The sequence below is a fragment of the Solea solea genome, chromosome 19 (assembly GCF_958295425.1).
Source record: "Solea solea chromosome 19, fSolSol10.1, whole genome shotgun sequence".
NCBI classification, from domain to species: domain Eukaryota; kingdom Metazoa; phylum Chordata; class Actinopteri; order Pleuronectiformes; family Soleidae; genus Solea; species Solea solea.
This window is the reverse complement of record NC_081152.1, coordinates 6,711,752-6,739,156: the sequence shown is the minus strand read 5'-3', so window position 1 is coordinate 6,739,156 and position 27,405 is coordinate 6,711,752. Positions and strand designations below refer to the sequence as shown.

The 27,405-nt window shown below is 40.8% G+C and overlaps 1 protein-coding gene across 8 annotated transcripts in view; it reads left to right on the top strand.

Annotated features, from left to right (window-relative positions):
• LOC131445993 (disabled homolog 2-interacting protein-like) overlaps positions 1 to 18,672 on the top strand; it is a 152,654-nt gene extending 133,982 nt beyond the window's left edge. For 7 of the 8 annotated variants that reach the window (XM_058616835.1, XM_058616837.1, XM_058616839.1 and 4 more), the window contains 10 exons: positions 593 to 737; positions 2,628 to 2,772; positions 3,776 to 4,012; positions 4,115 to 4,316; positions 4,947 to 5,134; positions 7,288 to 8,176; positions 10,656 to 10,793; positions 15,368 to 15,570; positions 16,338 to 16,425; positions 18,435 to 18,672. In XM_058616835.1, the coding sequence (XP_058472818.1) occupies positions 593 to 737; positions 2,628 to 2,772; positions 3,776 to 4,012; positions 4,115 to 4,316; positions 4,947 to 5,134; positions 7,288 to 8,176; positions 10,656 to 10,793; positions 15,368 to 15,570; positions 16,338 to 16,425; positions 18,435 to 18,602 (2,403 nt within the window). In that variant the 3' untranslated portion in view covers positions 18,603 to 18,672. The remainder of the gene's footprint in view (positions 1 to 592; positions 738 to 2,627; positions 2,773 to 3,775; positions 4,013 to 4,114; positions 4,317 to 4,946; positions 5,135 to 7,287; positions 8,177 to 10,655; positions 10,794 to 15,367; positions 15,571 to 16,337; positions 16,426 to 18,434) is intronic. The other variant, XM_058616836.1, reaches the window with a different exon arrangement.
• The last annotated feature ends 8,733 nt before the right edge of the window (positions 18,673 to 27,405 follow it).

The window sequence follows — 27,405 nt, the reverse complement described above, 5'->3', positions numbered from 1 at the left end:
TATACATGTGCATATGTGCTGCCCACTGCTCCCGTGTCCAGTCTGTGAGTCCACAACTGGTGTGTATTATGAATGGGTTAATGTAGAAGTTAGATTCACCATCACTGATTGTTGTGTGTGCAAATATAAGACAATTTAATTAGTGTTATGTATGTGTCTTCACAAATTTTGGTCTTCACAAGTTTTTGTGCATATTTATGTCGTGGAAAATGTGTTTCCTTTGGAAGGAGAGGAAAATGAATCATATTTTTTTAGCAAAAATAATAGGGCCTCAACGTTTGGGCCCTAATAATGCTAACACAGTCAGAGTAAGGGGCATTTTATTCCTGTTCTTTTTTAATGCATGCAATAATAAAATGTCATTGCCAACAAAACAGGATAAAACCAGATTAAACCTTATCAAAAACAAGTCTGATTTCCGACCGTCTTTCTCTCAAGGACACATAAAAATCATGGTCATACAAATAAATCACCATTTTGCATGTTTCCACCTACTTTACTTTACATTTCTAGAAACTCACTTGTAGAATAATCCCATGGGATTGCAGGACTTGAAGTTGACTCTTTGTGCTTGTTGCTGTTTGCTCTGCAGGACTTTCTCACAGACTTGATGATGTCTGAGGTGGACCGCTGCGGGGAGAACGAGCACCTTATTTTCAGAGAGAACACACTGGCCACAAAGGCCATAGAGGAATACCTCAAACTGGTTGGACAGAAGTACCTGCAGGACGCCCTCGGTGAGTCGAGCATCGATTTGGAACAAATCTAAACCGTACTTTTTTTGTGTGTGTGTGTGTGTGTGTCAATCTTGTAAATATGGCCTTGTGTGTGCCTCCATGTTTGTGCGTGTCTATCAATCTCCCGCAAGCTGCGGGGCAAGAAAACAACAACCCTGCTTATTTGTCCGCCTTTGTTTCCGACGTATCTTTTCATCGGTGTTCTCCGTGACCTCTGAGCTGGTTTATCCCCAGACTCTGGCTAATGTTTGGTTACCTGCGGCATCAGTAAACTGAATGTAGTTGCGTAGTAGTAGAAGACCTCTCCTTGAAAGAATCTCCAGTGATTACTCTTCGTCGTCTGGGTTTTGGTCTCAGAGGCTTCTCATTTCACCTGCAAAATGAAGAAATAGTTCTGTTCAAAAAGTAATGTCGAAATATTTGGTTTATTCTCTGTGACGAACCAAAGGTCTTCACACAGCAACAGCCAAACAAAGAAACGGCACAAATTGTGAATAATTTGGAGGTGGAATTTTGCCACTTTATTCAAATCAGTCATGACGTGAGTGAGCAAAATTAGACAAAAAATAAATCACTTCATGGAGTGATGGTTCATGATAAGCTGTTGCCCACTCATTTTACTGATTAAGAACAAAAAGTTCTTTGTACAGCCAACACTGAAGGTTCAGGGCCTTAAATTCAGTTTGAAGGTTTTAAGGCGACTCACGTTTGTTTTGAATGTTGTCATTTGTAGTGTCCTGGTGCAGAAAGGCTCAGATTTGTTAAAAAAAAACAACTATCATAAGCAGATTATTTGACCTTGCGCTCTTGTACAGAGTTAGTCCAAGGTTAGATGAAGTGTGTTTGTCTCTCTTCAGTGCTAACAATAAGCACTCTGTATGCACCGTACGCTGTTTCCCCTCTCCCCCCTCCGCCTGAGTCAGAAATGTACACAGCAGTACTTTAATCTCCAAACGCCACACATCCTTCCTGGCATTCACCACCTGTATGCTGCTAATATTAATGCTCCGGTCTGCGCTTGTGTGTGTGTGTGTGTGTGGCCGTGCACCTTTTAAAGTAGAAATGCTGCATGTGTCACTCAGCAGATAAACATTGAGGGTTGGTGAATTATGCATCACTGTTTTTGGTGCCATTTCTGTTGTTTGACATTTGGCTAAAACTATTGAAATTGTGACTGGGGCAACACAAGGACAGCCAAGCTTATCTATCGACCACTCGGGACAAAAGACACTGCTGTTCGCCATTCCAATGTTATTGATTATAGTGGAATAATAAACTTAAGACTGGCTCCTTTTTTAGAGGTTGTTCACTTACTCAGACTGCAGCAGTTGAGGTCTGTCTTTTTTTTTTTTTTTACCTGAATGGAGGTAACAGAAAAGGCTTTTCAAAGAGCAATCTGCTCTGAAAAATAGTTTGTATTTTGGCCTTGCTAAAGTCACAAAGACATTATTTAACAATGTTCCCAATGCGTTTGATATTCTTCCTTTGTTCCATCTCATGTGAAATGGACCTCAAGCTGCTTCAAATCATGAACACAAACAAAACTAGAAGTATCACTCTTCTGTTTTCTGTGCCGTTCGTGTGCCTCAGATACATGATGATATTTATCTTTTGTATGTTCTCCCTGTGTGTGTGTGGGTTTTCTCCAACAGTCCAAAAACATGCAAGATGGGAATTAGGTAAATTAGACACTCTAAATTGACCCTGAGTGTGAGAATGAATGGTTGTTTGTCTCCATGCGTCCCTGTGATGAACTGGTGAACTGTCCAGGCTGTGACCCCGCCTATCGCCCTATGTCAGCTGAGACTGTGGAGGATAAAGCGGTAGAAAATGGACGGATAAACCCTTGCATGCTCCTGAATTTCTTACGTCTCATTCTCTTTGTATCAGGTGAGTTCATCAAGGCTCTGTATGAGTCAGATGAGAACTGTGAGGTGGATCCGTCCAAATGTTCCTCAGGAGACCTACCGGAACACCAGAGTAACCTGAAGATGTGCTGTGAGCTGGCCTTCTGCAAAATCATCAACTCATACTGGTAAATGAGAATAACACACACAGTTGTCGTACTTATGTCTATACATAATGTTAATGTACTTCATGCAGGGAACAGTTTAGAGTGTACAATTATACAATGTGTGTGCTTTTAAAAGGAGCCTAAAAATGAAGAATGAGCCATATTCATCGAGTACTTCACTACTTAGAATGGAGTGATGGGAAAGTGGCTGAAATGAAAGAAACCAAGCTGGAGTTGAGAACAAATCCAGTGGGTGGTAGATGATGAACATCTGTGAGAATGGATAACATTGAGTATTCAGTACCACACTGTCATGTGCGGCATAGACAGACCTGTGCGGTGTAATTGCAATCAGTGCAGTGTGAGCTGCGCTGTCGTTGCCGCCGACAAATAAAATGAGAAGTAATCGGGAACGCTGTTAAATGTTCACAGTAAATTCAAACGATCCAATGAAGAAAATGTCTGTTCTGAGTCATACGGCAATACGGAATGTTACTTTTTATTTACTTTTGAATCATCTCTCAGAGACGTAATGGTGGTTGTGTTCTGCATCAGTGTAGAATCTACTTTCAGGATTAGAGATTGTTTACATTTAATATGAAAAATGACTTTAACCCTCAGTGAAGTGAGAGCACCAAAGACACTTTATCATCAACACAGGTTTATTATTCATAGTTATGTGACAAAATTTGTGCCCTTGGAGCAGGTCTCTGCACAACAGCCCAACATTGATTTCAGTTTTATTTACAGCCTTTAAAAGATTAAAGTGTTTTGTTATTGAATGTTTTGAAAGTGACATTCATCATGTTAAGTCTCCCATTCAAGCTGTGTTTCATATGTTTCAAACAGAAATGTGGTCTCATCATTTCTTCTTCTTTTGTGCTTTAACTATGAAAAAGCTGTTAAATGAAATACATATGTTTTTAAATTTTCTCAGATTTAACTTGGTAAACTGTGTTAAAGTTCATTTTTGCCACACACGAACATATTTTTTAACCAAACTTGTGTCCTTTACTCTTAACAGTGTATTTCCCAGAGAACTGAAAGAGGTCTTCGCGTCATGGCGGCAGGAATGCAGTAACCGCGGCCGACCGGACATCAGCGAGCGTTTGATCAGCGCGTCTTTGTTCCTGCGGTTCCTCTGTCCTGCCATCATGTCGCCGTCACTTTTCAATCTGATGCAGGAATATCCCGACGACCGCACGGCACGTACGCTCACGCTCATCGCTAAAGTCACCCAAAACCTGGCCAACTTCACCAAGTGAGTTTGCAGGACCGCGCACGCACGCCTACATTTCTACTGAAGGATTATAGGATGTTACTAAATGTTATTTCCTTTTAATATTATTTAATCTCCCACCAGATTTGGTAACAAGGAGGAGTACATGTCCTTCATGAACCAGTTCCTGGAGCACGAGTGGACAAACATGCAGCGCTTCTTGCTCGAAATCTCAAACCCAGAGACAATTTCAAACACAGCAGGCTTTGAGGGATACATCGACCTCGGCAGGGAACTGTCCACTCTGCACTCCCTCCTCTCAGAGGTGGTGTCTCAGATGGACCAGGTACTGGAACGAGTTCCCTGATGTGGATCACTGAATCTTACACACTTGACCTTTTAAGAGTAGTAATTCATATGCACATTGGCATTATTCAGTGTATAGCTTATTGTAATGCATTGATTTCTATCAGTGCTATATAACGATGTACTGTAGGGATAATAATATGTTCTAGATTTCATAATTACGATGTTTATCTTACATGAGGTTAATAATGTATTACTGCTGTTATATAAACAGTGCTCCAGAAAACACTGTGGAGCCTTAGAGGCTGGGTGAAGCACATTAATGGATTTTCAAAGAAGCAGATGAAAAGCTGGTAATCATTAGATAAAAGACTGAAAGTTTTTGTTTTTTTTTTCCTGAGGAGTACACTCATCTGAAACTTTATCTTTCCATAATTCACAAGTCTGGTTGATATGCCAGTCAGTCAGACGTGCTCGCCTGCTTTATTATTTATTTAGTGTGTTTTCCAAGAGAGTTGCACAGCACGGGGAAAATAACTTCTACAAAAAAACATAGAGACGTCAAATTCAATCGAGTAACACTTGCATCAAGTCCAATAAATACTGCAACTAAAGTGGACCAGAATAATATTTAATTAAGCTCAAAACTGAACTGTGTCTCTGTTTTCAGTGTGGCGCCTCCAAGCTGGGTCCGCTGCCCCGGATCCTGCGGGAAGTGAACACAGCTCTGTCTAACCCCTCAAGTGTCCAGATGACACCTGGACAGTCATCAGAGCATATGAGCTCGCCTCCTGCTGAGGCAAGCTGCAGCATCTCCACGGGTCTGCAGAAGATGGTCATAGACAATGACCTCTCAGGGTAAGAAATAGTCAGGATCCCAGCCAGTGCTTACACACAGAATTTATACATTTATACCGACAAGGCATTTTCTGAAAGATAAGGAGTTTCAGAGCCACTGAAAACATCAGTCAGATTCATTCTGCGGATCTCAAACCTTTAAACTCATTGTTTTGCTCGTGTCCTGACTGAAAAGGTTTATTTCCATGTGTAAATCAGCAGTTTAGATGGCAACAGACCATGAAAATGCCTCTGAATTAGTACCGCAGCTGCTGAACGACACCGGCAACATGATTGCAGTCGTGCAAACTATGAATGTAAGGTCATTTATATCGTTTAAACCCCGAAAGTTCAAGGTTTTAAAGTCCACATAAATAAACCTTGCAAAAATATTAGTCCTTTGTTCGGCTGTTGAAAAGAATGAAGTCCTTAAAACGTCCTTTTATCGCCAGAACCACTTTGAAAAATGGGTGTGAAGATTTATATTTTCGTCTCCAAAAGACATAAACTTGGAAATCTTGGACGAGCTCGCCCATTTGTAAAACATCTGCTGCCAGTAAATCTCGTTGTCTATTGTTCTTCAAAGTCAGACCACCAGCCCACTTGTGCTGAGTGTTTGTCTGGTGAGTCCACGCCGCAGTCAGAACTTCACCCCCTCTGTTTGTTTACTTCATCGTCTCCGCTATGCAGATGAGAGCATAGTGTGTGTATATCATGAGGCAGATGAGACAACAGGAAGAGAGTCAGACAGCTGACATCATTATTCTCATCAGGGGCCCAGAATCAATAGAACTAATAAGTTAATGGCCCTGCGTGACCTGATGTCAGAGCTGACCTGCTTTACTTAATCGCGGGAAGTGTTTGACCATATATTGACCTGTGTGTGTCAGTGCGAGTGTGTGTTGCTGTTTTACTCAACAGTTATATAGCAGTCAAATGAGCCCAGGTCACCATTTTCACCTCACTGTCCATCATTCACTAACCAGTGACATGAAAAGTAATAAAAAAAAAAAGGAAAAGGAGACGGTGCCAAGAGGGAGAAATGGGCAGAGATGGTGCATTAGGGAGGTTAGAAAGAAGTGAAAGGAGGGGAGGAGGGAGGCCACGGAGCGGAGGAGAGGAGGAGAGGAGGAGATGAGCATGGTGTGACTAACACATAAAATACATCTGACAACATCATGCATTTTGGTAAATAGGGAATGAAGATGACCTTGATTTCTTTCCTTTAATCACAGCACCGCAATAAAAAAAACATCATCATCATCATCAGTTCGCTGCATCCTTCCTCGTCTGCTGAATAACATTTCCCTGCTACGATGCTAATAACATCGCCCTTACTGGCAGAAACATGAACCTCGGTGAACACACCTCAATAAAGTCAGTTCTAACCTCGTCAGTATCTTCACCGTATAACACGCGCAGCGCATTTCAACAAGCGGGGTGCACGATCTCAGATTATGTCTCTGAGATAACTCCCCGCGGTCAGTAGCTCCCCCTACTGGCCACACCAAATGCTAGTGCATGTGCAGTAGCTTCTGAGGGAATTCCACACAAATACGATGAACCATTACAAGATCCGCAAATATGACTCTTATACTGCCTCGACAATCAGGAAAGGCAGTTAAATTAGTGTGAGACTCCTTTCAAGAGTGCTACTGGTGAGATAGAGGATGAATTCTGCTGGTCCAAGGCATCCGCAGCCTCTTGGGATGAGCAGCAGCACAGACTGCCACATCATTAAATGGCCGAGATCAGGTTCCAGTAGGTAGCGTATTGGTGGGTTTCCCTCAACCGTCACTTTTAAATCATAAGACTGAAATGTCATTCGTTGCACGAGAAACATGATAACAGTCCTCGACCTAGTGCAAGAGGCAAATATTACTACAATAACAGACTCAACAGCCACTGTTGCTCTTTACTTTCATCATCAAGTCGTGCCTTATTGTCCTTTCCTGTGTGGCGACCCAGATTTTTTTGATTTTGCAACCCTTTCTGTGTATCTCTCTGAACTAAATTAAAATGTTTTCAGTGGACGTAAACACACATAAATTCTCATTTTCATTCACTTTCAGAGGACAACATGATAACTTGATGAAGGCACAAACAAAATAGTTTTGACTACTGAAGAGATTTTTATATGAATACCAGATTTACTTTCTCTCCGTCTCTTTCAGCTTGGTTGACTTCACCCGGTTACCCTCCCCCACCCCGGAAAACAAGGACATATTCTTTGTGACACGGAGCTCAGGGATCCAGCCCTCCCCAGCACGCAGCTCAAGCTACTCAGAGACCAACGAGCCAGACCTTGGCATGGCCAATGGCAGCAAGAGTCTGTCCATGGTCGACCTCCAGGACCCACGCAGTCTGGAAGGTGGCCCAAGTCCTGGCACCTCAGACACCTTGGGTGAAGGGCCAGGCTCGGGTGGAGGCTGGTCGGCCAGAGTCCCACAAGGCAACATCCTTGGAGGTCCCACCCTGAGGAGGCAAGGCCAGACCCCATCCACACCAGGCGCAGAAAGTACACCAGGTCGACCCGCCCAACTACTTGCCCCCCTTTCCTTCCAGAATCCAGTCTACCAGATGGCGGCCTGCCTGCCCGTCTCCCCTCGTGGAATGAACGACTCGGGCTCAGAGTGCCATAGTTCTGTCAGTTCCCATAGCAACAACGAGGAGGCACCAGCGATGGGGAAACACACCTTCCTGAACCACAGTGGTGCAGGAGTAGGCGGAGGTGGGGGCAGCAGCGGAGACGAGTACACCAGGCGTCCAGGGGAGTATAACCGCCGACAGCTGTCCCTCACTGAGACACAGCACCAGCCCACCGTCCCCAGACAGAACAGCGCCGGTCCACAGAGGAGGATAGACCAACCGCCCCCACAGAGCATTACCCGAGGCCGCACACCCCCGAATCTGCTCAACAGTGGACCTTACCCCCGACCTTCCTCTGGCAGCATGATCACGTCATCCCCTGACTGGCCCGGCAGTGGCGCTCGGTTACGACAGCAGTCGTCTTCCTCCAAAGGTGACAGTCCTGAGACCAAACAGAGGGCTCAGCACAAACAGGTACGAAGTTCACACTGGTCATCGACTGCGGCCTACACATGTTTAGCATACAGTTACAGTTACAAAGGTCCACTATTAGAGTTGTTGTTTTGAAAATGCTCTAATAATTATATACAATTGTTTCTCAATTTCATTATTAGGGTACAACCAGAAAATGCAGGAAATACGTATGTGATATTTAAAAAAGTCTTTGTTTGTCTTAGTAATTCATGTTAAAAATGGCTCCTGTGACAAAGGTGTGCAAGTTGAACTCATCGGAGCTTGCTGATATATAAAACCACATTTCAATCTCATCATTTCTTTCACAGAGCCAAAGATCACAGAAATAAAATGATCATTTTGCATCAGCGAGAAAGTTCAGCCGGTCTGCCTTTCACTCTGGAAAAACTGGCGATGATTTTATTCTCCAGCGCGACGCTGATCGCAAGCACGTCATAAGAAATCATATTTAGAAAATAAAACGGGTGATAAAACACTGACAGTTATAGATAGACTGACTGACCTTGACAGAGCCCAGACCTGAACAGTGATAGAGGCAGTGTGGGATCAAGAGAAAGAAATCCTCAATCTAAAGAAACAAACTATAAGAAAGCTTCAAGACAGTCTCCCTAAGAGTTTGTTGTTTATTATTATTATTATTATTATTTTAGTCTACACATTCCTCATATTTCTGGTTCTATCTTAAAGAGAGACTGACAAATTATTATAGATCTTCATTAAAAAAACTTTCCTCCAACAACAAAAGCCAAAGACTTATTTCGCGGCACTGCACAGCAACTCCAGCTGTCTTCGTCTATCACCTGAAATTGCAGTGATAGAGAGTGTTGCTGTTACAAAGTGCCCATTTGTCTCATCGCATGTTGAGCAGGGGCCTGCGTGGGTGAACTCGGCGCAGACACTTCCACACATTGTGCCTTAATGAACTGCAGTCATTGTGCGTGTAATGACGGTAATTTGCATACAGGCAGCTCATCGCTGCACCACTGTTTTACTGGTCAAATTAAATGGGCCGAGATTAATAAGGGGCGTCGGAAGCACACTTAGCGTTTTATTAACCAGACTTATACCAGTATGTGTTTCATGGAAACATGTATTGATATATGTAGTGTGTAGTCCTGGTGGAAGTCTGTGTCTGTTATTGACAGGTCAAAACTCTAGGTTGTAATTTATAGAAGAAAAAAAAAAAAGATCTGGTCAGTGGTTGCCCTTGGTGACATCTTGCATCTGAAACATATTCCCTGGCTTTACTCCCTGTGAAGCTGTCACAGAGCGGAACACCACACCTTCATTTCATTTGTATATTGAATGTAAAGCTGCTTATTTGCCTTATTGATTAATCTTTTGTTTAAGTTCTCAAGTTCTCAATGAATTGATTAGTTTTGGTTCAGAAAATCGCTGTTTCCCAACCGCAAAATGTTGCTTAATAATTGGAGAGTCATTTACAAGAATAATTCAATTAATCAGATAATTGTTACAGCCATTGTTCAGTGCAGGGCTTTTTCAATGTGGTGGCTTTAAAGGTGCAGTATGTAAAATACACCTCACCCTTCCCTTCCAGGTGTGTTGGAGAAACTTTGTAGCCTTCAGTTAGCAGCAAAACTCAAGGGATATTTAGTTTGTCCATTGTGGGCTACTGTAAAACCATGGTGGTCCAAAATGGCGACCTCTGTAGCGCTGACCCCCGTCTCAGTTTATACGGATGGTTCATGGGTGATATAGACGACATTTAATAAGATGTATTGATTCAATAGCTGTGTTACAGATCAGTAGATAGCACATCTGGATCATAAATAGTGTATATTATTAAAACAGTCACATGCTGAACATCACTTGGTGATAAACACACTAGAGGCAACAACTTTGTAAAGTTTTGTTCACATTCTCACGTGCAGGCTCACTTTGAGCCTGTTTTGTCTGTTTGCAGTCATTAACATTCAGATATTTCACCCTCCAATGCAAATCGGCGTATTAACATCCTGTGTTTCCACTGCAACACACACCACAGCCCCCCCCCCGCCCCCGTCTGTGCTCATCCGCCCATCAGATCGAAACACACCCACCTCCACCGTCTCAGCCTCTGCCTCCAGGCTGGTTTCGGTCCATTCATTTAATTACTCAGTATTTCCCCTTTCCTTCCTTCCTTCCTTCCTATGAGTTTGACGGTGGCGGTGTAGGTGCACACACACACAGACACACATGTGTGTAAATCTGTGCTGCAGAGTGTGTGTGTGTGTGTGCTATGGTGCATGTGTGGGCTTGAGGACAGGTGTGTGTATCCATTCTACCTGCTGCTTTCAGTCCAGAGGAGTTGGTGCATTTCAAGCTTATTTCTGTTGGTTTCTGTGCTGTTGTTGCTGCAAACTGCCCCCCTCCGTCCCTCCCTCCCTCCTCCTCCCTCTGCCCCCACCCCTCCCCTGTCACCTGCACTCACCTCATGTACGTGTATGTGTGTGTGTGTGTATTGTGTTGGTTTCACTAGGCCCCCTCCCCTGTGAACCCAAGTGCGCTGGACCGCACAGCAGCCTGGCTATTGAATATGAATGTGCACTATTTAGACCATGAGCTGATGGAGCCTGAGTCACTGAGAAACAGAGAGGATCTGAATCGGGTGGACAAGGTAACGGACCTCCTCATCCAACCTTTGTCCTTTTTGCTAGCGCCTCCTTTTTTCACAAACCACCTCAGCCTTGAGCCGCAGCTCTGTAATGACCTGTCTTTCCCTTCTTTACCTCTCATTAGCTCCCTCCATCTCTAGAACGCGCTCAATTATCTGCTGTGTTTATTCCCACTTTGACCTTTCCGTCTTCTTAACCCAGAGGTTTATTAGAAACAAACAGAGGAACACCTGCCCATATGGTTTAGCTTGTTATTGTGAGCAGTTATGACATAAAATTGAGGTTAGTAGGGTACATTGCACTGCGTATGACCCTGTCATATCTCCAGCATTTCTGGAAAATGGTTCCTCAGTGATGAAGCTGTTTATCGGCGATGTTGTTTTTGCCGTTTTCACAGCCAGCGCCGAGCTGTGGCTGTCAGCTGCAGGAGAGTCATAGCAATAGCAATAATGGCAGAAAGCAGTTATAACGTAACGGCAACATAATGGTGAGGCTAAATATAGAGGGCAGGATTAAATATCACCATTAGGACCTGGAGCAGCACAGTTAATCTGTGTGATTACTTTTTCAATCAATCATTTAGCGCATGAATTTACGGAGAATTGTGTCTGGGAATTGTTACAATTTCTCAAAGCCCTGTGTTGTTTTTAAATCAGCCAAAGAACAGGCCAGAATCAATCAAATTGATCCAGAAAAGTCCAAATACTCAACTCATTTCTGTCCTTTCAAAGAGGAAGTCTACAAAGTATACGTGGCAAAAAGGCAGCAGAGAGAGATAATAGTCCCTTAATAATTTGTGGATATCTTTAGAGTTAAAAACCAATGTGCTTTGACCTTCAGACTGTATATTGAAAGTGGGCGTGGTCTCCTTTTTGCAAAACAAACTCTTATTGTGAAGCCTCAAGATTTACAATTTGACGTCAGTTTTTAAAAAGGCGAACATTCTCAGACGTCACCTTCAGCCAGGCTGCTGCTGTTGGACGACACAAGCTGTCAGTCACACTGGTGTCACGTCAAATGTTCTCCTCTCAATTGTCTATTTTCATCTCAGATAGGGCTGAACAATTCATCGACATTTTATCGCAATATTTGTCAAAGCCAAATTTCCTTTTAGATGAATAATTGTCGATCTACACACGTCTTATTCTACAGACTGAAGGGAACGTCTCTGTTTCTCACAGATCTGCACAAATGTCACACTGTAATCATTTGAAATTTGTTTTTTGAATGAAAGTGAGAATGATGTAAAAACGACCATTCCCGCAGCGCAAATCATATCCCAATCGCAATTCCTGTCAAAAATAATCGCAATTGGATATTTATTCAAATATGGTTCAGCCCTAATCTCAATGAGAATTTCACGTTCTATTGAAGAAGACCTGGATCTAGTAACATTTTAAATCAAGTGAGAATGGAACATTTTTCCATAGACTTTAATTCAAATTTGTTTTTTGGGGGAGGCTTGCAACCAGCAGAGTCGCCCCCTGGTGGCTAATTGCTACTTCAAACAAGAAGACTATGGCCATTTCTTATGTACAGTCTATGGGTTGAACTCAGTAGTCCTTACATGTCACATGTTATTTTTTAACTCTAAAGATGAGCAGCATCTTCCTGAAGCTCATGTTTTTTAGCCTTTTCCTGTGAAAACTCCTTCACCTCCACCTCCACCCCCCCATACTATTTTAGCAAAGACAAAAACCCAAAGCAGGTTTGTGTGTATGTGTGTGTGTGTGTGCGTCTGTATGCACATGCCGTACATCCACACAGACGTGTTTGAGCCTGTGTGCGGTCGCCGATCTGCTATAATGTGGGAAAAACAGAGACAGAGAGAAGCGTCTCGCTGCTTCCTGTGCCTGCGTTTCCCTCCCTTCTCTTCTCAGCAACCGTTACAAACATTCACCCTCAGCTTTCGCTTCCATGCTTTGATTGGCTGCCACCCCCACCCCACCCCCCCTTCCTTTCTCCCCCTCCTTTCCTTATTCGTAATGAATACAAACCTGTCATCCTAACATAGCTCAAGCTTTATGGAAGCCAGCAGCCCTGGCAGGGAGAGCAACCAAAGAAGGCAATAACTTGGGTCTTACCAGAGAAGCCGCGGCCACCTTAAAATAGCAGAGCAGCAACAAGGACTGGGAAAACAGCAGCTCAGACGCAGGCTGCAGCTAACAGTGCGTGCACTTTTAACAATGCATGTCCCAAACTTTCACATTCATTTCCATAAAACACTGAATATGTTTCGTAGTCGATAACCAATGAAGCCACACAGGAATTTTAATTCCCCCCTCGAATGCGTCAAGTTTCACCGCAGTGCAAATATGAACCGAAATCAACACAAAAACGCTTTGTTTTTCAATGTTTCCATCCAAGCAGCGGATTGATACGTTGAGATAACACAAAAATAAATAAAAAGGATAGAGGATGCTTACTGTATGACAGTAAATACAATTAATTGGACGTTTAACCTTTATTAAGCAAGATATTATATTGTTGTATTTTCCTACTGTAGCAGTAATTTGTCTTCATAAGTGTTCAGCCTGTCATCGTACTGCATATTAAAGTTATTCTTTACATTTAAAATTGAATTTTGAAGACCATTTACGTCACAATTGTGATGATCATGTACTGTCTGGTGTACATGTTGGTCAATTTCTTAGTGTCAAATAGATTTTTGATTGAATTACGTTGGGAAAAAAAGGAGTTGTGTGTATGATTTCCATGTTTATTCCTCCCATGCTGAAGTCTAACTCCCATGTTTCATAAAAAAGGAAAACATTTTGGATCAAATAGTTGGGTGAATATTTTAATGCTGAGCTCAGAGTCACACTCATGTTTTTAGACGTCTGTGCACTGTGTTACGTCACAATGCAGCAGATTGAATTCAGCTTCAAAAAAATACATGCATTTAGTTTTTTAAACAGCAAACGACCTTCAGATGTATGATTTCCTCTGGCGTCAGAGGACAGATAGGTAGATGAAGATCTAGAATACAGACAGTGGCAACACACGGCACATTGTGCATTTGAAGGAGAGCAGGGCAGGGACCGAGGTGCAGGACAAAGGCAGTTACAGACGCAGTCCATGCTCTTCGTTCTCATGAGTCCCGGTGACAAGAGCGGAGAGTTATTAAAGAAAAGGAAAGAAAGTGAACGGTAGAAATGAAAAAGATAGACCTACGAGAGGTCACTGTTCCTCACGGGCAGAGGGGAGCGGGGCTGCGGGTAAACACGCAGAAGGTGACAAGCGAGAGATAAACGATCCCAGCAGCCTCAGTGCCGACTGAATCCGATTGTTCGGGAATGCTTTGATTGTCTGGAACGTGCTCGGATTTACGATATTCCGCTGATCAGCTGGTTTACTTTTAATTTTGTGCGTTATTGTCTGAAAATGCCATTTACAATTTGGCTATTGATTAAAATGTCAACACTTACACGGCTATAGGGAGCGTTTTAATTTCAGTTTTTATCATAATTTCAAATAAGCTTAAATACTAGTTTTTTTGTCAGATTTACTTAAAGGTCTTTGTTGATCGTTGATACTGAGGACCAATATGAGTATTTGATAATGTCATAACACTGGAAAAAACATGCATTTAACACGCAAGAAATGAATAATGAATCAAACTGCATGCAGGAAAACCTGCAGTTTAAGTTTAGTTATGTATATTTTAATGTAGTACACCTAATATTGTAATAATTCATCAGTCAAACTGTTTACAAATATTCAATGAAGACAAAACCATCTAATTCTTGACTGAAATATCATCTTTTACTTATTACAATATAGCTTTTACTTTAATCGACGTCAGTGTGATGCATGTCCCCCTGAGGATTCATTGTAAAAACTCAATTAAGGCTCTAAAATGTTCCATTACTTTGGTTTCCATACATATATATGTAAAATTAAAGACATCACCCCTATCCTCAGCTAATGGAGAGTTTATATTTAATGTTGCTCTGTATGTTAATGCTGAACTGAAACTGTAAACATGGTAAACATCAGTTTCGAGCAGCGTAGTGTAGCTCCACACACAGCTCTCTTTACTATTTCCATAACTATTACAAGACGTGTGTTTTTTGTGTCCAGGAGAGATTTGAGTGCTTCGTTCCTTTCCCCTCCTCGTTTTTAAAAACACTTCTTCACGAGCATCGCGGAAGTCCAGCGAGAGGTCAGGGAGAGATTAATTTACAGACTGCACTCTAATCTCACTGCATCCATCCCTCCTCTCTCTGCTCATCTGGGCCTTTCTCTTCTCTCTAAGCTTCCTTTTCTCTTCTACCTCCACATCACTGGTAACAACAGTTTGGCCGTGCATCGATACAGGATATGAGTCTGAAAGTGCTCTGATGGCAAACTGCTCGCAAATAGGGCGTTCGATATCCTACAGTAAGACAGTCTCTCTCTCAATTCTAGGCGGAGATGATCAAGAGTAAGAGACTTTCTTCTTTGTTCTTGTCAGCTGTTGTAATGACGAAGGGGCGCCCGCTGATAGGGTTGACAACGGCGATGATTATCATGATGGTGATGATTTTTCTCTCCCACACCCCCCCTCCACCATCCCCACTGCTTCTTTAATCAGTACCAGCAGGAGATCGCAGTGCTGCAGGAGAAGCTGCGGGCGTCGGTGCAGAAGCTGGAGGAGTACGAGGCCCGTCTCAAGGGTCAGGACGAGCAAGCGCAGAAAGTGCTGATGGAGTACCAGGCCAGGCTGGAGGAGTCGGAGGAGCGACTGCGTAGGCAGCAGGACGACAAGGACCTTCAGATGAAGAGCATCATCAGTCGGTAAGGGAAGAAGTCACGACTTTGAAACACTGGCTAATTTTACATTCAAATGTGTCACTCATTTTAATCTAAAATTCTCTCATAGAAAATACACGTTCATATGTATTTCCATTCACTGCTGTTGAGCAAATATTGAGATTTAGTCTCGAGGTACGTAGGCACACATAAACCCTAATACTACTGATACTATAAACTGTCCTATGTTCAGGAGACAAAACAATGAATTGTGAAATGTTTATCTTCCTGACTGAAACTAGCAAACATGATTATCTAACATTAGGTGACATTATATTTTCCAGTATAAAGTGACTTCAGGTAGTTTCCCCTTGAAATAAATCATCCCTCCATCCACTTTCTACCGCTTTATCCTCCACATAAGGGGTCACAGGAAGAGCTGTGTCAATCCCAGCTGACATAGAGCGACAGGCAGGATCACACCCTGGACAGATCACCAGTCCATCACAGGGTCACATATAGAAACAACCATTCACTCGCACACCTACGGTCAGAAGTTTTCTGCCTCCCTTTAATGCAGAGTCTGTCATTGCTGCTGCAAGGCTCGTCTCAATCAAAACAACCACATAATACCTAGTTTGATGACATCAGGAAGCAACGTGGGATCATGGGAATTGTTGTCTTGTTTTGGTTTCCCTGTGCGTTTGCTCTTTGCTACGGAAAGAGCTTTCGTGGCAGAACACGCAGCAAACAGAAAAAAGGTCAAAATAAAATAAAAATGTGGATATAAAATGTGATATTTTCACTTCTAGGTTAATGTCAGTGGAGGAGGAGCTAAAGAAGGACCATTCAGACATGCAGGCGGTGGTGGACTCCAAACAGAAGATCATCGACGCACAGGTCAGTTCGTCCTCCTGCGTCACTCTGTCTGACAGGACGCTTCAAACGCCTGCCAGTGCGGGTTGCAGATGGTTTTTGTTGATACTTTGTCTCTGTGTTTCAAATTTGTATGAGCTGTCACTTGCGTCTTCTGCTCGAGGAAACAAAAGGGTCACCGAAACACAGAGAGATGTTTAATTCATAGCCGTCTCAGCGCTGGCGCCGACAGGCTTGACTGACCAAGCGGAATTCTTCAGCTTCCTCCGACTCTCTCTCATCAAACATACTTTCACACGATTCTCATCGAGTGTCTGTCTGTTTGTAACGCATGTATTATCCATAGCGCTTGTTATTCATTTAAGATTTTCTCAAAGTAATTTGATTAAAATAAGTCTGAATCTCAAACAAGCAGCAGAGCAACGATTGTGTGGGAATGACTGTCACCATCAAGGATTTAAGTCTTTGTTGTAACAGAGTTTGGAAAATAATTCTGAAATTGATCGCTCAACAAAACCGTGATGAATACAATTAAAACAGAGATGATTTATAGAAAAATAGCACCTCAAATGCCGTTGATTTGTTTTTCTCCGTAAAGTCCATAAGTATTTTTTGAAATTTATTGTATGTGTAAAATGTACGTACGCTAGAATTCAACCCTTCGCGGCGCACTAGGTGCCATCATTTCAGGAATTCTATTTTGCTGTTGTAATCTAGAGCAAAAGTCTCAAACTCGCCACTTAATGTCAAGTTATAATTTCATTTTTTTAGTTTAATAGGTTAATTTTGAGTCATTAATACTCCCTAACCCTTGTGAACTATATATTGTTCACGATGAACACAGACACTTTTATTTTGAAATTCTACAAAATATCCATCATATTTTACTACCACTTCTAATATCTTTTTTTTATTTTAATTTTAATTTTAATTTTAATTTTAATTTTAATTTTAATTCTAATTCTAATTCTAATCTAATTTTAAGATAATATCGCCCACCTCTACTGAAAAGTTTGGGACATTTCATGACTGGGCCCCCTACTGGCCAGACGTGATGCTCACACTTTGAGACCCCCTGATCTAGAGGCTGCTTGAAAACTATGGCAGAGTTAAGGAATGACTCGTCTCCTGATAAACTTTTCATTCCTTATGTTACATTTAATGTTCCTGTCTGATATGCACACTGAGACTGAGATTTAAAAGATGCTGGGAACAAGTTAAAAAAAAACATCACACTAACCTCCAGTTACGCTCTATACAGCTTTATTTGACTGTTGCTGCACAGAAAAATTATACATACAGTGTAGTATACAAAAAACATTGACATGGCAAAAAGTTATTTATTTATTTATCTAAAATATGGACCAGGCATAATTACTAGACAGATTATAGATCATTTATAATAGATAATTCTTCCATTTCCATCTTCAGTCCCTTGGCAGGAAGGTAAAAATAACAAAGACAACAACAAATAAGACGGGAGACGAACACTGACAGCAGTAAAGACCAGAAAACGTGTTACTTATGACAAGCCAGGGTAGTTAAAGTGCATTTTTGGGGTGATAAAGTGCCACAGTGCCCAGCATAAAAGTGCTAAAGATCATTTAATGCTAAAGTGCGAGTGCTATTGCGGATCTCCCGTTTCCAAGATGCTCGTAATATTGCACATTGCTCTCATTGCACATGGTTTATAAAGTGCATGGGTTGATCTGCGGCACACTAGCAGATACAAACAGAAATACAGTAATGCCAGTGGAGCATGGCAGGGCCTCCGCCTCTGCCTCCGCCTCCACCGCCACCACCGGACCAGGTCGCAATCTCGCAAAAGATTGTCTCTGTGTTGACTTCAACCCACAGTAACAGATGACAGAGCGCGCCTGTCAATAGCTGGCTGTCTGTAGTATATATCATGCATTATGTGACCGATGATCGGGGCACAGCAGTGGCTCACACTTAGGGACTCACTGTAAGTAAAAAAAAAAAAAAAGGATTTGTCTTTAACTGTGTTTGTGTGACTGTGCTCGTGTTGGCAGGAGAAGCGCATAGCCTCGCTGGACGCAGCCAACGCCCGCCTGATGAGCGCTCTGACCCAGCTGAAGGAGCGCTACAGCATGCAGACCCGCAACGGCATCTCCCCCACCAACCCCACCAAACTGCAGATCACTGAGAACGGAGAGTTCAGGAACAGCAGCAACTGCTGAGCGAGACCGAGCGCCGGGCGCCTGCGAGTGTACAGTTATTCACAGCGTGCGGGGGAGAGGGGGGGCATCTCTGTGCATGCGTGGATGCATGGCTGTTTGAAAGAGAGGCTGTGTGAGTGTGTGTGTGTGTGTGAGAGAGAGAGTGTGTGTGTTTTTAAAAGCAGACAGACTTTTTTTTTAGAGGACATTTCCACTCTCACTGGACACAGTGAAAAAGGAAAGGACGTCGCTCTGCGGGGAGGGGGTCACGTCACAGCCTGACCGCGGCAGCGCGACGGACAGAATGTCGAGAAATCAAGATCACCGGACGGCCTTCGCGACGAGGGCGGCGGGCCACAGAGGAGGCGGAGCTTGTACATATGAAAACTCGAGAGCTGTCCGTCATTTTAACAGTTGCGCGTGCGGTCAGCGCCTGGGACAAACCATTTCATAACCACACAGAGTGGTGACCACCGGATACGGTTGCCCTGGTAACCCTCCTCTCCTCCTCCTCCTCTCCTCTCCTCTCCTCTTCTTTACTCTTCTCCCTCTTGAAGACCAAGTGGACGCACTTATAAACAGTAACAGTAGAGAGGATTACTTTATAGTGCTTTATTTCAGAGTCCGTGTTTATAAAGAACCAAAAACAAAAAATATATACATATTTTTTAGAGTAAAACAATCTTTATTTCCCTTCTCACTTCTTAGGTGTGTTCCTAAGCGTCCCTTCTCTCCTTCACACCCTCCCCCCTCCCTCCTGTCCCTTGGTGCACTTTGTGAAACACTATTGGTACATGAAAGGCCTTAAGTAAAGGAACACACCTCGACCCCCCCCCCCCCCCCCCCCCCCCCCCCCGTCTCTGCAAAAAACACAACAACTAAATATACAAATAAATACGATTAAATAAAAGGCACAAACTTATACTGTGGATTTGTAAAGGATACAAGAATAAATTGTACACTAGTAAATGTATTATGAACACTTACGTAAAAAAGAAAAAAAAATTATATGTGATGCTATATTAATGAACTTTGATATAGATGTATGCATTCTTTTCTTCTATAGAGTATACGTACATATTAAAACCTATATTTGATAATGTCAAATATAAAAGCAGCCCTTTATTTGGTGCGTGAGATGTCGGGTTTGTTGGTTTTTTTGTCGTTGTGTGTAGCTTGCTTTTCGAGCGCTGGAGGCGGGGAGACCACGCCGAGCAGTGATCAGCACCGTCGCCTCATTCATGCTCGAAATCAAATATCCGTGATGTTTAACCCTTTATGCACAGTACGCACAGAGAGACAGAGACAGAGCAGCTGTGATCCGTTCCTCCACCCCCCGGTGCTCGTCACTGCTCTTGTGGACACAGATTTTTTTTTTTAGATTAATAATTATAACTGTCGTGGTCTCCTTTCTTTAGTAGCACAAGAGCGAATGAGGTGTGTGTTGGGACAACACTCATACTATACACTGGACTGGTGAGTCATTCGTGACAATGGCCCCCCCCCTGCGTTACAACCTTTCCCCCCTCGACCCGCTCTTTGTTTTTTCAGTGGTAATGAAGTATGCTGCGATCCATACTGTGACTCGTTCTCCTTTTTTTCCCCCATTTTTTTTCCCTCCGTCTTTTTTGTCCCCCCGGTTCTTCTGAATGAGAAGATGCTGACTCACTGTTGGTCTTAACGGGAGGGGGGAGGTGTTCAGTCCTTCTAATCGCTCTGTCACATCTCAGCATCTGTATTTTGTATATTTTTGTATTAAATTTTCTTACCTGTAACAGAGTATTTACATCAAAGTGTGAGGCTGCGCATGCTTCGACGGTTGCATCAGTGTCACCTTTTCATTTTTATTTTATTGTTTTTGTTGCCAACTGGAAGGTGGCCATAAATGATGATGATGATGATTATAATAATGATGAATGACGTATATAGTGAACATATTATAACTGAGTGTATGAAGAGAGGCTGGACAGCCAGGGAAAGTGTAAATAGAAATGTCCACGTTATTTTTACCGAAAGTTAACAGAGATTTTTTGTAAATGTATCTCGTGCTCAGACTCTGCTGTATCACTATGGATATTGTAAATATGAAATAGCTCAGTATGTCATCTGTCCTCATCGGTTAGAACTGTACAGTTTTAACGTTTCAGTGTTAAAGCTATGGTTTTTTTTTTTTTTGTATTTAGAGTTTATTAACACTAGCCAAAAAAAAAAAAAATACGGAAAAAAATCCTGATTATGTCGGAGTTTGACTGTCGGGAAGTCGTGGAGGTTTTAGGCCGAGCTGAGTTCAGTCTCAATGAGATTCACAAGCACAATCCTGTATTTCTCATCAGTCTAGCTCTATGCATTTTGACTTTCAGTGGTTGGTGTTTATAATTAGACTTTTATTATTTTTAGCAAAGGACCTGTTTCAGGTGTTTCAAGGAAAACGTGGCAAAGGTTCAAAACTGAAAAATGGGATTTTTTTAAAATATATATATATATATATATTTAGCTCAATCACAAATCATTGTATCGAAGAAAAGAGAACTATTTAAAGCTTTCCCCCGTTTGAATAGAAACAAACGCTATCAAGCAAACTAAAAAAAATAATCATACACTACTCTTCTCATGCCTCGCAGATAATTGGTCATAGAATATTGTACAACTGCAGCAATAAAAGCAAGAATCTGTTACTTTTCATACTGTTTATAATAGTAAACCTGTATGTTTAGCATTACCAACAGTGGCATTGTTTAATAGGAACATATTGCATTAAAAATTGATGTTTTCTGAAAGTTACAGATTTGCTTTTTACCCGCAGTTCACACAAAAGATCACACTCTAATGCTTTGACAACAAATCAGTCCATTTATTCCGTTAATATTTTCTACCCAAGTTGTGTTTTATGAGTACAAAAAAATAAAGGAAAAAATGGAGCTCACACTAAACACAGTTCAGCCAGTCAAAAATTATCAATCGAAAAATATAAAGCTATAAATTAAGTAAAAAAGATGTTGTATGTTTTCTATTATCTTGTAGAAAATACTTTTGTAAGTATGTTGAAAGTATAAAGTATTTGCTGGATTCTGCTTCCTTTGACGACGGTGACAAAAACAATAATGTACAGAGAAACCTGTGTTGGAAAAAAAAATGTGGCTGTGCAATTTATGTACATTCGCAGTTAGACCTATTAAAGTTTTATTTAGCTATTTTAAACTCTCGTGTCTTGTCTCGTATGTATTCTTTATGGTGACGACTGATTTGTACGGAAGAGTATGAGGGCCACGTGTAAAAAAAGAAATTGGAAGAAAGAAAAAAAGCATGAATTCTGAGATTGAAGGAAGAATTCTGAACAATTTACTATACTATGATGTTATTGGGGGCTCACAATTCTGAGAAAAAATTCTGTATAGTCATAGTATAGTATGTCGTTTTGGACGACATACTATACTATGACGTTTTTGACCGATTTTGGACGACATACTATACTATGACATTTTTGACCGATTTTGGACAACATACTATACTATGACTTTTTTGACCAATTTTGGACGACATACTATACTATGACATTTTTGACCGATTTTGGACGACATACTAAACTATGACTTTTTTGACCGATTTTGGACGACATACTATACCATGACGTTTCTGACTGATTTTGGACGACATACTATACTATGACATTTTTGACAAATTTTGGACGACATACTATACTATGACGTTTTTGACCGATTTTAGACGACATACTATACTATGACGTTTCTGACCGATTTTGGACGACATACTATACTATGACATTTTTGACCGATTTTGGACGACATACTATACTATGACATTTTTGACCGATTTGGGACGACATACTATACTATGACGTTTTTGACCGATTTTGGACGACATACTATACTATGACGTTTTTGACCGATTTTGGACAACATACTATACTATGACTTTTTTGACCGATTTTGGACGACATACTATACTATGACTTCTTTGACCGATTTTGGACGACATACTATACTATGACCTTTCTGACTGATTTTGGACGACATACTATACTATGACATTTTTGACCGATTTGGGACGACATACTATACTCTGACATTTTTGACCGATTTTGGACGACAAACTATACTTTGACGTTTTTTGACCGATTTTGGACGACATACTATACTATGACATTTCTGACCGATATTGGACGACATACTATACTATGACGTTTTTGACCGATTTTGGACGACATACTATACTATGACGTTTTTGACCGATTTTGGACGACATACTATACTATGACGTTTTTGACCGATTTTGGACAACATACTATACTATGACGTTTTTGACCGATTTTGGACGACATACTATACTATGACATTTTTGACCGATTTGGGACGACATACTATACTATGACGTTTTTGACCGATTTTGGACGACATACTATACTATGCCATTTTTGACTGATTTTGGACGACATACTATACTATGACTTCTTTGACCGATTTTGGACGACATACTATACTATGACGTTTTTGACCGATTTTGGACGACATACATATACTATGACATTTTTGACCGATTTGGGACGACATACTATACTATGACATTTTTGGCCAATTTTGGACGACATACTATACTATGCCATTTTTGACCGATTTTGGACGACATACTATACTATGACGTTTTTGACCGATTTTGGACGACATACTATACTATGACATTTTTGACAAATTTTGGACGACATACTATACTATGACATTTTTGACCAATTTTGGACGACATACTATACTATGACATTTTTGACCGATTTGGGACGACATACTATACTCTGACATTTTTGACCAATTTTGGACGACAAACTATAATTTGACGTTTTTGACCGATTTTGGACGACATACTATACTATGACATTTTTGACCGATTTTGGACGACATACTATACCATGACGTTTCTGACTGATTTTGGACGACATACTATACTATGACATTTTTGACAAATTTTGGACGACATACTATACTATGACGTTTTTGACCGATTTTAGACGACATACTATACTATGACATTTTTGACCGATTTGGGACGACATACTATACTATGACGTTTTTGACCGATTTGGGACGACATACTATACTATGCCATTTTTGATCGATTTGGGACGACATACTATACTATGACGTTTTTGACCGATTTTGGACGACATACTATACTATGACGTTTTTGACCGATTTTGGACGACATACTATACTATGACATTTTTGACAAATTTTGGACGACATACTATGCTATGCCATTTTTGACCGATTTTGGACGACATACTATACTATGACGTTTTTGACCGATTTTGGACGACATACTATACTATGACATTTTTGACCGATTTGGGACGACATACTATACTATGACTTCTTTGACCGATTTTGGACAACATACTATACTATGACATTTGTGACCGATTTTGGACGACATACTATACTATGACGTTTCTGACTGATTTTGGACGACATACTATACTATGACGTTTTTGACCGATTTTGGACGACATACTATATTATGACGTTTTTGACCGATTTTGGACGACATACTATACTATGACATTTTTGACCGATTTGGGACGACATACTATACTATGACTTCCTTGACCGATTTTGGACGACATACTATACTATGACTTCTTTGACCGATTTTGGACGACATACTATACTATGACGTTTCTGACTGATTTTGGACGACATACTATACTATGACATTTTTGACAAATTTTGGACGACATACTATACTATGACGTTTTTGACCGATTTTAGACGACATACTATACTATGACATTTTTGACCGATTTGGGACGACATACTATACTATGACGTTTTTGACCGATTTGGGACGACATACTATACTATGCCGTTTTTGATCGATTTGGGACGACATACTATACTATGACGTTTTTGACCGATTTTGGACGACATACTATACTATGACGTTTTTGACCGATTTTGGACGACATACTATACTATGACATTTGTGACCAATTTTGGACGACATACTATACTATGACGTTTTTGACCGATTTTGGACGACATACTATACTATGACATTTTTGACCGATTTGGGACGACATACTATACTATGACTTCTTTGACCGATTTTGGACGACATACTATACTATGACATTTGTGACCGATTTTGGACGACAAACTATACTATGACGTTTCTGACTGATTTTGGACGACATACTATACTATGCCATTTTTGACAAATTTTGGACGACATACTATACTATGACATTTTTGACCAATTTTGGACGACATACTATACTATGACATTACTGACCGATTTTGGACAACATACTATACTATGACTTTTTTGACCGATTTTGGACGACATACTATACTATGACTTCTTTGACCGATTTTGGACGACATACTATACTATGACGTTTCTGACTGATTTTGGACGACATACTATACTATGACATTTTTGACCGATTTGGGACGACATACTATACTATGACATTTTTGACCAATTTTGGACGACAAACTATACTATGACGTTTTTGACCGATTTTGGACGACATACTATACTATTTCCGACCGATTTTAGACGACATACTATACCATGACGTTTTTGACCTATTTGGGACGACATACTATACTATGACATCTTTGACCGATTTTGGACGACATACTATACTATGACGTTTTTGACCGATTTTGGACGACATACTATACTATGACGTTTTTGACCGATTTGGGACGACATACTATACTATGACTTCTTTGACCGATTTTGGACGGCATACTATACTATGACGTTTTTGACCGATTTTGGACGACATACTATACTATGACGTTTTTGACCGATTTTGGACAACATACTATACTATGACGTTTTTGACCGATTTTGGACGACATACTATACTATGACATTTTTGACCGATTTGGGACGACATACTATACTATGACGTTTTTGACCGATTTTGGACGACATACTATACTATGCCATTTTTGACTGATTTTGGACGACATACTATACTATGACTTCTTTGACCGATTTTGGACGACATACTATACTATGACGTTTTTGACCGATTTTGGACGACATACATATACTATGACATTTTTGACCGATTTGGGACGACATACTATACTATGACATTTTTGGCCAATTTTGGACGACATACTATACTATGCCATTTTTGACCGATTTTGGATGACATACTATACTATGACGTTTTTGACCGATTTTGGACGACATACTATACTATGACATTTTTGACAAATTTTGGACGACATACTATACTATGACATTTTTGACCAATTTTGGACGACATACTATACTATGACATTTTTGACCGATTTGGGACGACATACTATACTCTGACATTTTTGACCAATTTTGGACGACAAACTATAATTTGACGTTTTTGACCGATTTTGGACGACATACTATACTATGACATTTTTGACCGATTTTGGACGACATACTATACCATGACGTTTCTGACTGATTTTGGACGACATACTATACTATGACATTTTTGACAAATTTTGGACGACATACTATACTATGACGTTTTTGACCGATTTTAGACGACATACTATACTATGACATTTTTGACCGATTTGGGACGACATACTATACTATGACGTTTTTGACCGATTTGGGACGACATACTATACTATGCCATTTTTGATCGATTTGGGACGACATACTATACTATGACGTTTTTGACCGATTTTGGACGACATACTATACTATGACGTTTTTGACCGATTTTGGACGACATACTATACTATGACATTTTTGACAAATTTTGGACGACATACTATGCTATGCCATTTTTGACCGATTTTGGACGACATACTATACTATGACGTTTTTGACCGATTTTGGACGACATACTATACTATGACATTTTTGACCGATTTGGGACGACATACTATACTATGACTTCTTTGACCGATTTTGGACAACATACTATACTATGACATTTGTGACCGATTTTGGACGACATACTATACTATGACGTTTCTGACTGATTTTGGACGACATACTATACTATGACGTTTTTGACCGATTTTGGACGACAAACTATATTATGACGTTTTTGACCGATTTTGGACGACATACTATACTATGACATTTTTGACCGATTTGGGACGACATACTATACTATGACTTCTTTGACCGATTTTGGACGACATACTATACTATGACTTCTTTGACCGATTTTGGACGACATACTATACTATGACGTTTCTGACTGATTTTGGACGACATACTATACTATGACATTTTTGACAAATTTTGGACGACATACTATACTATGACGTTTTTGACCGATTTTAGACGACATACTATACTATGACATTTTTGACCGATTTGGGACGACATACTATACTATGACGTTTTTGACCGATTTGGGACGACATACTATACTATGCCGTTTTTGATCGATTTGGGACGACATACTATACTATGACGTTTTTGACCGATTTTGGACGACATACTATACTATGACGTTTTTGACCGATTTTGGACGACATACTATACTATGACATTTGTGACCAATTTTGGACGACATACTATACTATGACGTTTTTGACCGATTTTGGACGACATACTATACTATGACATTTTTGACCGATTTGGGACGACATACTATACTATGACTTCTTTGACCGATTTTGGACGACATACTATACTATGACATTTTTGACCGATTTGGGACGACATACTATACTATGACTTCTTTGACCGATTTTGGACGACATACTATACTATGACTTCTTTGACCGATTTTGGACGACATACTATACTATGACGTTTCTGACTGATTTTGGACGACATACTA